Here is a 17,064-nt window from a genome sequence, read left to right on the forward strand (position 1 = left end):
ATATAATCCAATTACCCCAAGGTAGCGTGCTTGGACCGACACTGTATATCATTTACATATCAGATTTAACGACATCAACATTTGCTGATGATACTCCCATTTTAAGTCGATCTAAGTGCCCTGCAACAGCAACGCATAGCTCATCAGCACATCTCGTGCTTTTGGAAAAATGGCCATATGGCTCTGAGCCATGGGGAAACGTTAGTAACAAAGAAATAATTCAAAGAGCTCAATCAAAGATATTGAGAACTATAACTGGTGAACCGTCGTACATACAGAATGTTTATATTCACAAAGATTTAAATGTAGGATTCCTTAAAGACGAATTCGACAAGTTGAAAAAGCTAAGTATAAGGTCAAGCTTCAGGCCCATCCTAATAGGCTTGCGTGGTCCTTAATTAGGAAAACCAGCCAAAAATGACTCCGTCGAAGAGACCTCCCCACCCACCAACAATAGTAAGGCGGTTTTTTTTTTCAAATTAATTGTAATTCACTTAATAAATATACTGAAATTGAATACCCCAAGCAATCTAAATTCTTTTTTTAAGTGTCATTTTTGTAACTGTACCCTAATATTTGCATTTTGTAGTGTGAAGGTCAAGGTTTTGCCCGTGATCAACTTCTTTTACTGAAAACGATATACGTCGGCAACGTACACATATCAAATTTTTCATTTGTGTTCCCTCAGAAAGTCGTCCATTGCTTTTGAAAAATAGATGGTCAGATTTTTTATAAGAAAGGAAGTCTGGTTCGTATTTTCCACCGTTCACGGCAAACGCAGTTTTCACTATATCTGTGTCTTTGGGTGTTATCCGATGAAATCCGCTTTTCAGGACTAAAACTGAGAAATATTTGTTATACCCTATCTGATACAGTGACGTCGTTAAGTTGTATACTTTTTCTCTTCAGACGGACCGGACTTTTAATAAGCCACTAAATTGGCTTATGGCGTTTTAAATAAGTTTTAAATATGTGCGTCCCTGCTTCAAAGACTTAAAAACCAAAAAACAAACACTTACAAAAAGTAAAAAAGGACGGGCAAGCCGGATTTCGGATTTTTCGATTAAACTTAATTGGGGCGCATACTTAATTTGAAATTGTTGACTTATTTGCCAAGTTCTTCCAAACTACCTATAGTGCGGATCTTGTCAAAATTCAGTTGGCCCTCACAATTTAAACAGGTCAAATTGTATTTTTCCCCGGTAATAACAGAAAGTTTTCATCTAGGGGACTTCGAGCATGCTCGTCGAAGCGATGGTTTTTATGCAAATGCATATAAATTGCGTACAATTTCCGAATTTACATTCAAGCCTTTATATCGGAAAGCAGATCGCTTTCAAATAGGAAATGCATTTAACTTTCACAAACTATAGAAGCTTTAACGACAAAAGCTGCATTTAAGCTCGAGAGCCTGAAGAGTATGGCAAACGTCAAAATTGAAAAGCTTCTGATCTAAGCCTAAGAGAAGTTTTCGCCGTTCAGCCGTTGTATCCAGAGATTCATCGTGTGATGAAAGTTATCAAAAGTTTTATTATAAAGATTTATAACCAAATATAACCTCGAGTTTTTAACTTCGATTTATATATAAAATTATAATAATTTATATAATCAAAATTGATTTTTAACCTCTATCACTGTCTTAAAAACTACAGTTTTAACATATTTGCGCCGTACTTAGTTTAAGTTTTTCTTTTATAAATGTCTCTACATATTTGCCTATAGCCGTGTTTCAAATCCAACGTGGAGATGTAACGGGCGTGACGTAGCTTCTCCAGGGTGTGATTGTTTCTCGGGACCAGGTAGGCATCGGGCACCGAGTGTGCGTTCAACTGTCGGTAGTCGCACGCACGTATACGACCTGGCTATAAAGGGTCTCCGCTAGGGGTTCGGATTGCAAGTCGATGGTGGCTCTTCCACATGGAACAGGAGTCCCCTCTGATTTAAGGAAGCCCATCCCAAGTTTTACTTGATCCAGCATCATGGGCATCACCAACATAGGTAAGAGTATCGTAGTACCTGCAAACGTGACCGGGGCTCGCCAAAGCGTCTTCACGTCCAGACATGACCGATCGCCCAACGCTATTCTAGTGACAAGATCTCTGGCAAAACTTCTCGATTTCCCTGTATCGATGATGGCGTACGCCCATATTCCTCCGACTTCTATTGCTGCTGTGATGAGCCCACCGTATACCCTTAACGGGAGGTTCCTCGGAGTTGGGTTGTCGCTCCGTTCGTCTCCGCCGGAGACGTCCTCCTCCTACTCGGCCACAATCCCAACAGAAGTCACGACGTGGGTTGGGGCAGTCTCGTCGGAAGTGCCCGTTTTCTCCTGCTGGCATCCAGGCGCATCCTGAATGTATCCCTCGGTGAGGGGCTGGGGTCCCGAACGTCGCAGCGGCGGGGATAACGGGGATGGGGCAATTTGCCCTATCTAGTCGTTTCGTTCTACAGGATTAGGGCTCGTGGCCCGTCTACCATATTGCTACTGCAACCGAGCCAGTCGGTTCCACACCCTCTGTGGGAACCACAGCGAACGCCTTAGTTTCTTCGACGGTACCATCCACTTTGAATTCGAATTCAACGGCGAGAAAGTTGAGTTCGTTTCTTCGGCGAGCATATATCCAGCGGACTCCTACACCAGGGTTTTTTATAAAATCGGCATCTTCGCACTCACTGTCGGATTCCTCAGTGTTAATCATCGTCAATTATCGTCCGATTTTCGTGGGTAAACTTTCTTCTTAAATCTTCCGAGTCCTCCCTAAAGTGAGCAGTGCGAACCAGGTCAATGATCACTTCGATGGTCAGGCGCACAATATTTTTATTAATCAAAAATATTATTGAGCAAAAATCCAACAGGCTGGACATTCGGGCGAGGCCAAGTCGGACAGGATACTTTGACAGGATGCTGGAGTCTTTTGTTTAGCGTCTGAGGTAAAAATTCTCTGGGATGGACCTTCGGACAAGGCCAAGCCGCATAGAATTTATCAATCAGAGGCAACCGGAGGAGAAAGAGGCGACACGATTGACCATTCGGGACGGGTGTCCACCCGTACGTCCGACTACTACGAGGGAGAAAAACTAGGGTAACAGCAAGTTCGGACTGGTGCAAATACTCATACAAATACTACAATAGAAGGAAACTAGGGTAGAAGACCAGTCAGGACGGGTGTCCACACGCATTCCGCAAAAACAACGAGAGAAGCAAACTAGGGTAGAAGACCAGTCGGAACGGGAGTCCACGCGCATGCCGCAAATACTACTAGGAAGCTAGCGTAGAATACCAGTCGGGATGGGTTTCCACGAGCGGGCCGCAAATACGAGAGAATACGACCACAAATGAGGAATTTAATTTCCTTCATCCTTTTATTTCATTGTCTTTCTCTAATATTTCTTACGTGAGTCCGCTACACCACCCTCTTTCACCGAGGGATGATTCTAGTTACACTAACCTTGAGAACACTGACCTCTTCCGAGATCTTACTTTGCACTGAACTCGCGTATCCTGGAGCGAGCTTTGTTGCGAGCGAATGCGTAGCTGATGCGTTCGTGACTTGGATGCCTGGAATTAACCGCCCGCCGGGAGATACGTCTGTCCCGTTTTGCGATTCCAAGCCAAGAGAGGGGCTGTTCCATCGGTGTATGACCGCCTTCCGTCTTCCTTCTTCTTCCCGCATTCCGGATTTATAGTATTATTCCTTACTTTTCTAGTCCTGCGTCTAGGCTAAATATCACTCGGGTTCTGAACTTAACTGAAACTTAATATTAAATATGGTCTTTCCGACTTAATATTTATTATACTCCATATGATGTCTCTTTAAACAATAAAACTGGGAATAACTAAATTGTGACGTGCACGCCTTCTAGGCGACTTAGCTATTGATCCTGATCAGGAATATATATACTTTATAGGGTCAGAAACGCTGCCTTCTACTTGTTACATACTTTTTAACGTATTCATTATTCATTATTCGTGATTCATTGTATCCGAACCATTTAAAGACCATACAAATTGTATGCAAGCTATTTAAATTAAAATTTTAGAATATAAATGATCTTACTTATTTTCAGCTATTACATTGTGTTTAATCCTGTTATCATAACACATTTTTGGCATAAAATCCGAAAAATTTGAAAGATTAAAAAGTTCTGATCTATGTATGTATATATACTTATTAAATTTAAAAATTAAACAAAACAGTGGTTTTTAATAATGTTTTTTAGGCAAATAAGCGAAAAGACGCTTAGGCACCGCGCGAAATATGTTCCCTTTTGTATTGTTGTAGGTAGGTATCTTTTGTTTGACAAGATCTGTGCGACTGCCCTGGCCGCAGAATCTTCAACTTCAAGCTACAAAAATGTTGGTAACATTTTGAACATAAAAATAAGTGTCCAAACGCTCTTGCAAACGAATGAATTTTAGAGATAATTAGATTACGTTTATTTTAATATTATTTCTTATTAAACAAGAACAAATGCATGTGACCTTATTTGTGTTATTTATTTTTTTGTAGCACAAAAAAAAAATACAAATTTATACTTCAGAGCAGGGCTGCTCCAGTATAATCAGAAATAAAAGACTAAACTAGTTTAAATTATAGTTTACACTATACTGTAATTACTATATTACATATATTTGCTTTTAGATAATGTGTTTGTTTATGGTATTGTATTTATTAATATTTTTAATTGAATTGAGTTTTCTTTAAAAAAATTAAGTTTTAACTGTAACATGTGTTCCAAAATAAATTTTTTAGTTATACAAAATATTCTTAAATGACAAAGATAATTTTTCCCTGCTTACGCATAATCTGCATCACTGTTTTCATCATCTGATGACTCAATTTTTTTTCTTTTTTTTTTACTTCGAACTTGATTGTATTTGCGGCCACTTGACTTTGAAGGTGAAACGGTGGATTTAACGATATGAGCTATTGATATATCACGCGCATCCTAAAAATGAGTAACATAAACACAATAATATTTAAAATAAGCAAACCAAATTAACTTACGTTTCCAGAAGTTGCAGGTAATATTGAAGTTTGCATATTGTCAATAGTCACAGAAGAGGTAAAAGAGCATCCATCACTGGCGGTGTAGGAATTTTTCATGGAATTAGTATATACTATACCATCATTCGAATTATTTAAAGTTGATTTGTCGCGCAATTCATCAGGATCTGAGTCCGCATCTTCTGGATCAAGTTTTAACATAAGTTGCTTAAACTAAAACCAAATTAGAATAAATTGGAAAGAACATTTTTTAATACGTACATCAAGGTACTTAGCAACTAGGTCCAGTTTCTCTTCGTTCGTAAACGGAAAATGGATGTCTGTGCTCAACTTCTGTTGCGACATCTGTTTTTTGATAACATCAATAGTTGTTTTCGGATTAAAGTCAGTAACGCTTCTACGTGTAACAGCTTTTTCATATAATTTTGGTTCGGATGGTGAATACCTTGAAATTTTACTATCAGTTATACCGTACATGTCCTTTAAATGATCTTTTAATATTAGAAGCAGCATACACGCTTGTGCTGATGTTATACATTTTTTTATTTCTGTCATATCTTCGGGCAATCGATTGAACAGAACCTGTGGATCTTCTACGTCATCATCATCTTCTAATACATCTCTTTCTTTCTCAATTGGTTTCAAATGTTCTTTAAACGTAGCGAGTAAATGTGTTCCAGCCATTGAGATTAGTAGATCTATTTGGTGTATCAGATATAATGGCTCATCTTGAACTACATATGGGAAGTAAGCCAAATTATCGGCTATATACAACATTTGTTGTAATGATGTTTTCTGATCATCAAACTGTTTTGTTACTGTTTGCACTAAGGCACGCCTTTGTGGCTTTGTTGTACGAAGCAGGGAATAAAGAAAGTCATTTAAAGCGGTTATCATATGATCTGGTCCTCGATTCCTTAAATTAAAAATGATTAAAATACGAAGTAAAACAAATATTGTAAAAAAACATACCCATAACCTCTTATAATTTCCAGTTTTCCTCTGTTGTTTATTTGTAAAACTTTTTGTAGCTTAAAGCAAAGTTGTAACCCAAACTGCACTTTCATATTTACAAATCCAGAATATGTTTTATCGATATCTTTTAATAAAGCATCAGCTCTATGGGCGGACTACAAATATGTAATTATTTTAGATTTCCAAATGCATAACAAAAATGTAACACCAACCTCGACCTTAGGATCAGTACTTAAGCATATTAAATACGGAACCATTCTAACTGGATGAACTAATCCTTGACGAAGAACAATCTGTATTACTTTAACAGCCCACAATCGAACTGTTTCATCCCGATTTAAAAAGCATTCAAGAATTTCTTCCAGATAAAGTTGAATTATTCGACTTGCCATGCCAGAGGAAACGTCGTTCATTTCCTTAAGATCCTCGTGCTTTGATTGTTTTTCCCCTGAAAATTAACATTAAAAATTTCAGTTATGTAGTAGGGTCACGTCAGGGTCCAACAAAAGTTAAATCTAACTCTTTAGTAAAAATCTGCACACAGAAGCCGCATTTTCAAAATAAGTTTAGTTTTTTATCAAAAAATGCAAAAACCATCAATAACACAGAAGAACAAAATGAGACCTTGTAAACGGGGCATGCTTCTTTGTACAAAAAATGTTAGTATAGACCTATCTAGGCATATCTGTATTCTTAGTTTTCGTTTGTATCTCGGGGTATTTATGATTATGATAACAAAATTTAAAGTTATTATTTATCGATGTTTTAAATAAAATTTTGCTTTATAAATTTATTGGGATTAATTTAATTTAATTAACTCAAGCACTTTTGTGTTCCTTTTAATATGGTTAGATAGGTATTTAATTAAAGTTAAATTTAAAAGTGTTTTTGTGTAATCAGCTCTTAGGTAGCAAAACTCAGACTAATCAAATGCCTTTGCCAATTGTCAGTCAGCTGATTTATGACCAAAATAAGTGATATTCGATTATGTTAAAGGGAAATCTGAAAATGTTACCTAATTCACTTCCGAGTTAAACTTTAACAGGCCTGTATATCATTGATTCCTTTACGTTTTATGTAATAGTTACAGCTACATTAAATTATATTTACGTTAAGAATATACTCCCTTGATCAAAAAGTACCCGACTTTGCCACCGTGTGGCGCTCCCAGTCAAACGATTTTAATACATTTTTTTCCCAGATTGGTAGAACTGTTGTTTATATTCCCGCCAATTTTCAGCGTCATCGATTGACATTTGTCAAAGTTACGTTGTGTTGTTCACATTAACCTTTGAGCGTGTCCTCGATTTTTTTGATTTTAAAAAATGGATAGAAAACAAGGCAACGAATTTGCATTAAATTCTGTGTTAAAAATGAAATTAGTGTTCTGACTACTTTGGATATGTGTTTCGCTGACAAACTAACAACAGTTCAAAAGTGGTCGTAATTCCATCAACGATGATGACCGTTCTGGCAGGCCATCCACTTCGAAAACGGACGAAAACATCGGCAAAATCAAAGACTGGATGGCCATAAACCGCAAATTGACTATTAGAGCGATGGCAGAGGAGTTGGACATTGCTTTTGGAACCGTTCAAGATATTTTGGCTAATGATTTGGGTTTCAGACGCGTCGCTGCAAAGTTGGTGCCAAAAGAACTGAATTTCATACAAAAAATGGATCGCGTTGAGGTCGCAAAGACATGATTTCCAAGGCTGAATCCGACCCAGCATTCATCAAACTCATCATTACGGGAGACGAGACGTGGGTTTATGAGTATGACACACACTCAAGACATCAAGCGAGTGAATGGCGTTCACCGAATGAGCCCAGACCGAAGAAACCACGTCGTTTTCAGTCAAATAAGAAGGCAATGCTCACAGTTGTCATGGACTACAAAGGCGTTGTGCATCATGAATTCCTTCCATAAGGTCAAACTAACAACAAGGAATATTATTTGGGCGTTATGCGTCGTTTGCGTGAAGCTGTTCGCCAAAAACGGCCAGAATTGTGGCAAAACAACTCATGGATTTTACACCACGATAACGCGCCGTCTCATAATGCCTTAATTATCCGTGACCATTTGGCTAAAAACAGCACCAATACCATCCAACAACCACTGAATTCACCGGATTTGGCTCCCTGCGACTTTTACCTGTTCAGTCGACTTAAAAAACCGCTCCGCGGAACGCGTTACAGCAGCCGAGATGAGATCATGGAAAAATCGAAGATGGCTCTGATGGCCATACCGCGAGCTGACTTTAAAAAGTGTTTTGAGGATTGGATCAAGCGCTGGCATAAGTGCGTTGCAGTCGATGGGGAGTACTTTGAAGGGGACAATATTGATTTTGATTAGTAACTTTGTATTTTTGATTTTTTTAATAAAAGTCGGTAACTTTTTGATCAAGGGAGTATTGTAAATGCGCCACAAAGTTAGGTTGATGTATTAATTTTCGATCGAATTGGACAACAAGGGCAGAGACTATGTACATTTTTTTATTGCTACGCATGTTAAAATTGTTCGAAATGTTTTGGGTAGGGATATATTTTCTCAAACGCTTTAACTTCATTCTTCAGCAATTTATGAAATAACCAATTATAAAAGGTAACGAAAAGAAAAATTATGCCAATAGATAACAAGCCAGACAGTTTTTGTTAACTAAAAATCCCTCAATAATATGGTCCCAATAAGAACAAATGCGTTTCAAAAACAAATTGTAATTTGGTGCTTTGGAAGTCGGCTTTAAATTCTTTTGCGACTAAAATAGTGCAAAAAATCAGGAACTATAAAAAATTGTTTTTAACTCCTTACAAATAAAAAAAAATTGTAGAAACAGAAAACAAATTAACCTTAAATAATTCAACTTTTGTTGGTCCCGTCTTATGTTTAATATACTAACATTCTTTTTCCTTATTGTGCATAAACATTTCAGATTCCGTTAAATAAATCCAAATATTACGCATGCAGATTATTTTGAACCCGGCGTCGTTTGCGATTGAGCTTAAAATATCACAATACAATTTTTTAAGCTCGGATCTGGTAAGATAGTCATCGTTTAAAACGCAGAAAGATCCAAGCGAAATAAGTGCTTGCTTTCGAATTTCTTGATTTCCACAACTACAGAAGAACATCAAACAATCGAATACATCATCACATATCGAAATTGGAAGTCCACCATTTGTCTCACCTAGAAGTATAAAGATGAAATCATCGCAATTGAATAAAAATTACTTACCTAATGCAATGGGAGACTTAAAATCAAAATAGCGCATTAATATTCCGATCGTAAACAAACTTCTTCGAAAGCTGGGGGTGTAAATATGATCTACACTGCAGTTTTTTTGTATAACTTGATTTCGAGAAACATCAAGCACTCGATAAAACCTAAAAAGAAGAACACTTGATTACAAAACTAATTAAATAAAAATATAAATGTTTTTGGGAAAAATTAAAATAAAAGACATAAAATTTGATACCAGAAATTTGTTGATTTAATAGGTACAATCGTCACTTTACTCTTTCCTCGTCAGGAGGTGTTTTTGTTTTATGTCAGAAGTTTTCGTTTTAGACTACAGTCTTTGTACTCCAAAGATCAAAAGCCTTGTTACAACAAAAAAAACATAGCACACAACTTCTGACAATGCATGAAAATTTTACAGCACTGTTTTATAATAAAACTGTTGTAACCTTGTATGAATCTAGGCAGCAGTTTTCTGCTGACAATAATTAGATAGCTCTAATTTCTGAGTATGGAGGAATTCTCAGTTTTAAATCAATCTGCTGGAAAACTTTCTCAAAAGTTGTATTTCAATTGCATTTCTCAACTTCGGTCGCGTTAGACGTGTTTTCTTAACGCTCCGGAAAAACAATAAGCCACTAAGTCGAAAACGTTCGAAAAAATTTATAAACGCGGGGTCTTGCGATTCGCGATGCTAATTCGCATATCGTAAACTAAAGTTTTAGTTAATTAATTAATTATTATTACGCTCTATCAATAAATGAGTAAGAACGTGGATCAGCGCACTCAACGCCAAAAACAACAAGACGAAGCCCGTGAAAAAATTCAGAGAGAGCAAGACAAACGTCGTCTCTCTTTGGCCCGAAACAATGCTTATTTCTCGTTCACGAGTAATGCTCTAGAACCGAAAGTGCAAGAAAGTGCAAGTTTACTGACCGCCGAAAACCAGAGAGCTAGTTCTTGCTCTCCCGCCCTGCTTTTCACCGCACAAACACCATGGTGTGAGCAATGCAAAACTCCAACCGAGCTTCTGCCACCTAGTGCAACAACAACAGCAACTACTACGTCAACTACAACGGTCTCTGTCGCCAACAATGCAATAACGACTCCACTCTCTTCTTCTGCAGCGGGTAAAGCAACAACACAACCAAGTGCAAAAATCGGGTCAAACGGCAAAAACAAAGCTACGGTAGAAAAAATTACAATTCTGCAAGCGGGTTCGGCCATGCAGACAGGCATGGATCGCTATATTAATATTTCCAAGCGCAAGCTAGCCCCTCCAAAAAAATCTGACGGCAATATGCCCATAATAAACCGTACCAATAAAGGCCCTGAAAATCTCGGGCCATTAAATGAAAATAGATTTTCCATTCTGGCGGAGCCTGAAACAGAGTACGAAGAATTAGCCCCAAAGAAACTTTAGCCACCACCTATCTTTGTTCGGGAGAAGATCTCCAACGTCCTAGTCAATAAAATAGTTGAGCTTGTCGGGAAGGATAACTTTCATGTTATTCCGCTTATGAAAGGGAATATAACCGAAACCAAACTTCAAACCAAAACCGAAGATGATTTCCGAGCAGTGTCGAAGTACCTAAACAATGCCAAAAAGAATTACTACACGTACCAGCTAAAAAGTTGCAAGGGTTTACAAGTTGTCATCAAGGGAATAGAACCCGATGAGACCCCCTCTGAAATTATAGAGGCTTTAAAAGAAAACGGTTTTTGCGCCAAAAATGTTATAAACATTATGAACCAAAAACAAGAAGCCGCAACCACTCTTCAAGGTCGAGCTGGAGCCAGACAGCAGAACTTTGAAAAAAAACGCAGTGCACCCGATCTACAAGTTGCAGTACCTTCTGCACCGTAGGATCACAGTAGAAGAGCCGCACAAACGGAACGGGCCAGTGCAATGTACAAACTGCCAGGAAAACGGACACACCAGGGCCTACTGCACCCTCAGGTCAGTTTGTGTAGCTTGTGGAAACTGCCACGGCTCCGAACCCTGCCCTGCCAAAAAGGGAGACTCTCTCAATAAAAAGTGTGTAAACTGCCAAGGAAACCACACAGCAAACTACAGAGGCTGTCCAGTCTACAAGGAGATGAAAAGTCGGATGCAAAGAGCGACAACAACACGCCAGAACATTTACATGAAATCACAAACGACACCCGAAGTTTTCTTCGCAAAAGCAGCCAGGTCATCATTTGGCCCTTCAATTACCACCAACAGCATTTCCTACGCCAGTGCTCTAAGATCAGGTACAGCTCACATAGAGCCGAAAACTGATAACATACAGCAGGCCATGGGACAGCCACAAAGTAACATGGAAACTATGATGATAACTTTGCAACAAAATATGATGGAATTTATGTCCTTCATGAAAACCACCATGCAAATTCTAATGCAAAACCAAAATATCTTGTTACAAATGCTTGCAGCTCAGCAGTCCAAATAAATTATGCCTAGCCTCCGAATAACTCTGTGGAACGCCAACGGTGTTTCACGGCATATACCTGAAATAACTCAATTTCTGAACGAAAATCACATCGACGTTATGTTGCTGGCAGAAACGCATCTTACCAGCAAATATAACTTTCAAATACGAGGATACACGTTCTACGGCACCGATCATCCAGATGGTAAAGCACATGGCGGAGCCGGCATCTTAATAAGAGACCGTATCAAACACCACTTTCACCAACGGTTTGCAAAAAATTATCTGCAAGCTACATCGATAAAATTACAGTTGGGCAACTGCAACCTTGCCATTGCCGCTGTCTACTGCCCACCCCGCTTTACAGTTTTCGAAGACCAATTCATGGACTTCTACAATTCACTTGGAGAGCGATTCATAGCAGCAGGTGATTACAACGCCAAGCACACACACTGGGGATCCCGCCTTGTTACCCCCAAAGGAAGGCAACTATATAATGTACTCATCAAAACATGCAACAAACTGGACTACGTTTCACCAGGCAGTCCTACATACTGGCCAACAGATCCTAGAAAACTACCTGATTTAATTGATTTTGCTGTGACAAAAAATATTTCTCGAAATCTAATATCTGCAAAATCGCTTTTGGATCTATCATCGGACCACTCACCAGTGCTAATAACTCTTCTTCAAAGCCCGGAATTAATCGAGCACCCTTGCAGGCTGACGTCGCATCGAACCAACTGGCTGAAGTTTAAAAAGTACGTAAGTTCCCACATCGAACTAACTCCACAGCTCAACTTCAAGGAAGACATCGACTGCTATGCCAATGCACTGGAGTCGGTACTCGTCGCAGCAACCAACACAAAACTAACCTTGAAATCGAACAGCTTGTTTTGGAGAAAAGACGTTTGAGGCGTGCTTGGCAAACCAGCAGATCGCCAACCTCAAAACATAGTCTTAAGGAAGCTGGCCACAGACTTACCGGGGCTCTAAGACACGAAGAAGAAAAAGCAAAACGCCAGTACATTGAGAAACTTTCACCCACCAGCACCAAGCATCCCCTGTGGAGGGCCCCCCCAAATCTAAGTGCGCCGGCCGAAACAGTAATTCCCGTAAGAGACTCTTCAGGCAGCTGGGCCAGAAACGACAAAGACAGAGCCTGTACATTTGCTTTACACCTTCGAAATGTTTTTCAGCCAAACCCTGCAAATAATTCATTCACACTACCGTCGCCGTCAATTCGAGGTGGAGCTGAGACGGCGCCAGTTCTGTTCCAAACAAACGAAGTTGCAAAAGTCATCAGCGAGCAATTAAAAACAAAAAAGACCCCAGGCGGTGATCTAATAACTCCTAAGATGCTAATTGAACTCCCAAACTGTGCAGTTGAGGTAATTTGTTAACTATTTAACGGGATTACACGACATGGCTACTTCCCAAAAAAATGGAAAAAGTCGGTAATCATAATGATCCCAAAGCCAGGAAAAGATTACACAATACCAGCCTCATATAGACCGATAAGTTCACTCTCGTGTCTGTCAAAACTGCTCGAAAAATGCCTTTTGACACGCATAATCCCATATCTGAAAGATCACAACATTATTCCGGCGCATCAATTTGGCTTTCGAGAAAGCCATGGAACAATAAAGCAAGTTAACAGATTAACAACAGAAATACGAACTGCATTCGAGTCTCGGGAATACTGCAGTACGGTATTCCTTGACGTTGCGCAGGCTTTCGACCGAGTCTGGCTCGATGGACTTATGCATAAAATCAGAACGTTACTACCGGAAAACACTCACAGGATACTTGAATCGTACCTTTACAACAGAGCCTTCGCCGTGAGATGCAACACTACAATATCCGACGATTACACGATAGAGGCTGGAATTCCTCAAGGTAGCGCCCTTGGTCCAACTCTATTTCTCCTTTACACCGCAGATATTCCCACGAACGAGCGGCTAACTACTTCTACATTCGCAGACGATACCGCGATCTTAAGTCGGTCCAAATGCCCAATTCAGGCAACAGCACAACTAGCTGTTCATCTCGTGGTAGTGGAGAGGTGGTTATCAGACTGGCGTATAAAAATAAATGCGCAAAAGTGTAAACACATAACGTTTACTCTTAACAGACAAACGTGTCCAAACAAACAAACAGACAAACTCTGAATAACACGCCACTTCCACAAGCCGACGATGTAATGTACCTTGGCGTCCACCTTGACAGAAGACTTACAAATTTCAAAACAAAAGGCGTCCTACCACACCAAGCTAACTTCTCATCCAAACCAGCTCGCCGGGGGACTAGCCAGGGTTTCCAACCGGACCCGATTGCAACGAAATGACCTTCCAGCTCAGCAATAGTTATTAGAGCCCTTACATCCCGCGGCAGTCAACTTGACTGTCAGATATAGCTTTTTAATTTAAGATTTTATTTACTTATTGTTAGTCTCAATTCAGAGAAGATTCAACAAATAAAATGCATATGTATAAAAAAAAAAAAAAAAAAAATTGCAGCTAGTTTATATGTCGGAACAGACGACTACAGTATTATATACCTTCCATAGGAACAATAGGAAAAAAAATAAAAAACTAGAATAGAAGCTAACATTGGCGAGTCGAAATTTACATACCCTTGCAGCTATTGCAAAAATTAATTATTCTTGAAAACATTAAAATTTTGAAATATATGCGTATCTGTTTTAAAATATTGAAGCTATGATGATTTTCAGCTCAACTATTCGATCATTTCTACGGCAGCTATATGACATCGTTTTCCGATTTAAATAAAATTAAAAGCGTAAGTCTGAATTATCAAATTAAAACTTGTAATTAACTGATTTTGTATTAGTCTGCTAGCTAGAAATATACAAACGTGTATTTACCCGATTGATCAGTAAGAACGCACAGAAGGTTGGGGTACACACAAGGATCTTTATTTGCCGACTTGACCCTCGCCTTCTTCGCCGTCCCCGTCTGAGCACACTCATTCCCACGATGATGCTCCGGGTGGCTCCGGCTTTGATCAACTCGCTCCGGGTTCATTCAGCTGCTGCAGGTTCCGGGTTCGGGGTGCTCGTGGTTCCTTCTACTACAATTGGCTTGGCGCCTATTGGGGCTTGGGGATGCGTCACCGTTTCCAGACTAGAGTGAACAGGCATTCGGTCAGCTGCCGTTCTTGGACTTTAGCGGCGAACTGCTGTGCTCTCAACGCATACGCCGTTCGAGACACCAGCCGAACGAACGCGCGTCCTGTCAGGCTAGTCGCACCAGGACCTGGGAAATCCTCGATTAGGCGTACACCGGACTTCGCCAATGCGATCCTTGTAGCAAGGCAGCTATTTCTAGACAACTTTACTTCCGAGCCCACGGTTCCTTGTCGAAGGACCGTTTTAATGCAACACTGCCTGACACGCCGGACAATCCGCCAAGCTCAAATCGAGACAGGAGTTGTGACAAAGCACCTTGACTTAGCCGTGTGATGCCTTATCAGCTTAGGTAGCTTCGTCTTCAAACTCTAAACCCCGAACGTCTTGACTTAGCGATCTTGCTCCTTGTGTACTCCGCACGGCACTACTTGATTCTTCACGTTGTTTCACTGATTACTGGTTTATGCCTGATACTTGTTGAATGGTAAAAGAAAGATCTAACTTTCTTTGCTCGGCCTGCTTATATACCCTCTGTTAACCGTTAGTTGTCGGCGTCTCCTTGCCTCATGGTCCAAAGTCCACGGTTTTACCGTTCGACCTTTAGTCCTCTGTGCACGGCACCACAGCAGAGTCCGAACTATGGCACCTCGACGCTCTCTCTCCTGTTGCCGTCTTTCTAGGACTCTTCTTGTTCCCTTCTGTGGACACGGCACCACACTCTCTCGCCGCACTACCGTTACTACGGGCGAATTCACCGCGTATCTGGCAACCGGTAGGCCACTGCCTGCTTGCTTTTATTTGTGAGGAGTTATTGAACTCCTCACATTCTTCCCTTACTCCGGGAACGAAAAAGGGACTCGGTCCTTCTCTTGCCTTGATATCTTTGTGTTCGTCGTACTCGTGTTCATCCTTCCCTCGACATCTCTCCTTTTCGTGCTCGCCAGCTTTTATCCAGATGGTTCCCTCGACGCTCACAGCTCCTAGTGGAGTTCCACTGCGGCGATCCTTCTTCCCGGTTTTGAATTTCCCGCCCAAGATGTTTTCCCACAATTTTTGAATTCCCGCCCAGGAGGTTTCCGCACAGATTTTCCGCGTTCATGGTTTTTTCTTCTTTCCGTCGTCTGGTCAGTTGGGTTTCTAGAATCGATGTCGATTCCGTTGGCCTAGTGAGGCGTTGCCATCCTGTAGTGTAACCCTTAATTTGCCGAAATTTCCAGTATTTTCTGCCTATCGATCGACACTATCGTCCAGAGCCAATCTACCGCTTATTAATCGAAGCGCCCCATCCCTAAGAATATGATGACTTCGCACAGTTGTATTGTAAGTAAGCGCAATTTCCTATTGATTTGTTGATTACTTATTGTCTCTAGGTTCATCACTCTCTTGCGGCGTTCTGTATTTTACCGCCTCCCCTCTTTCCTCGGAATAACAAATATCTGGTCGTGGGCTTGCGCATTTTGTACAGAATCCGCCCACGCTACGGATTGTTGTTGGCCTGCGGCCTTATCGGTTCCTTGTCCTGTGCATCACCTTATTCTTCGCGGCGTATCAACGGATGACTCTGGCTTGCCTCGTTGTCTAGGTCACTGTGCATCCTTGTGTCCTGCGTTCTATATATACTCTGGTAAACGCCCGACGGTATAGTTCGCTCCGCTTGTTTTTGCATGCTCGTGTTTGCTTCCTTGTCTTTACTGCGTTATTGTGTTTGTTGTTGTTGTTGTTATCTTGCTGACGCGGACGTTTCGTTCTTTTGTGCTCCCTAGTGGCAGACTTTATAAATGACTGGTGAAACGAAGTCCATTACCGTATAAGGTCCGTCATATCTCGGTGCTAGCTTTGCGTCGAAACCCTCAGCTGCCTTCGTTAACTGGTGCTTCTTCACCCAGATAGTGTCACCTATTGGATTCCATTGCCTCCTTCGTAAATTTTAATGTTTGGCTTGGTCCTGAGCAGCTTTCTCCATGTTCCGGAGCACACTTTCGAAGATTTCCTTTTTCTTGGTTGGTTGTCTTCAGGCGATTCCGTCTGCTCTTCTGCGCCAATGGTTTCCCTGTCGTACAGTGCGCTGGGCAGACGAGGCTTTTGGCCTCCGTGATGAAACAAGGGGACTCCGATGTACTCGAGTTTACCGCTAGCATGATTTCTGGCCACATTTTGTCCCACTTACGTTGGTCTTTCCCTGCAGTCGGGCTTTCCAGTGGGGTACACGGCGCTGTGAATCGTTGCTTGATTCCCATTTCGCTGAGGAATTTCTTGAA

General features: G+C 40.5%; 1 protein-coding gene across 1 annotated transcript in view; it reads right to left on the bottom strand.

The window, feature by feature from the left end:
• Positions 1 to 4,614: 4,614 nt before the first annotated feature.
• Positions 4,615 to 17,064, bottom strand: part of LOC128256335 (nipped-B protein) — a 215,936-nt gene continuing 203,486 nt past the window's right edge. The window contains exons 17-23 of the mRNA XM_052986636.1: positions 9,221 to 9,369; positions 8,885 to 9,172; positions 6,197 to 6,432; positions 5,982 to 6,139; positions 5,271 to 5,925; positions 5,010 to 5,222; positions 4,615 to 4,950 (exon numbers count right to left, since the gene is read on the bottom strand). Coding sequence (XP_052842596.1) covers positions 4,798 to 4,950; positions 5,010 to 5,222; positions 5,271 to 5,925; positions 5,982 to 6,139; positions 6,197 to 6,432; positions 8,885 to 9,172; positions 9,221 to 9,369 — 1,852 coding nt within the window. The 3' untranslated portion in view covers positions 4,615 to 4,797. The remainder of the gene's footprint in view (positions 4,951 to 5,009; positions 5,223 to 5,270; positions 5,926 to 5,981; positions 6,140 to 6,196; positions 6,433 to 8,884; positions 9,173 to 9,220; positions 9,370 to 17,064) is intronic.

The sequence above is a fragment of the Drosophila gunungcola genome, assembly GCF_025200985.1.
Source record: "Drosophila gunungcola strain Sukarami chromosome 2R unlocalized genomic scaffold, Dgunungcola_SK_2 000015F, whole genome shotgun sequence".
In the NCBI taxonomy this organism is placed as follows: Eukaryota; Metazoa; Arthropoda; class Insecta; order Diptera; family Drosophilidae; genus Drosophila; species Drosophila gunungcola.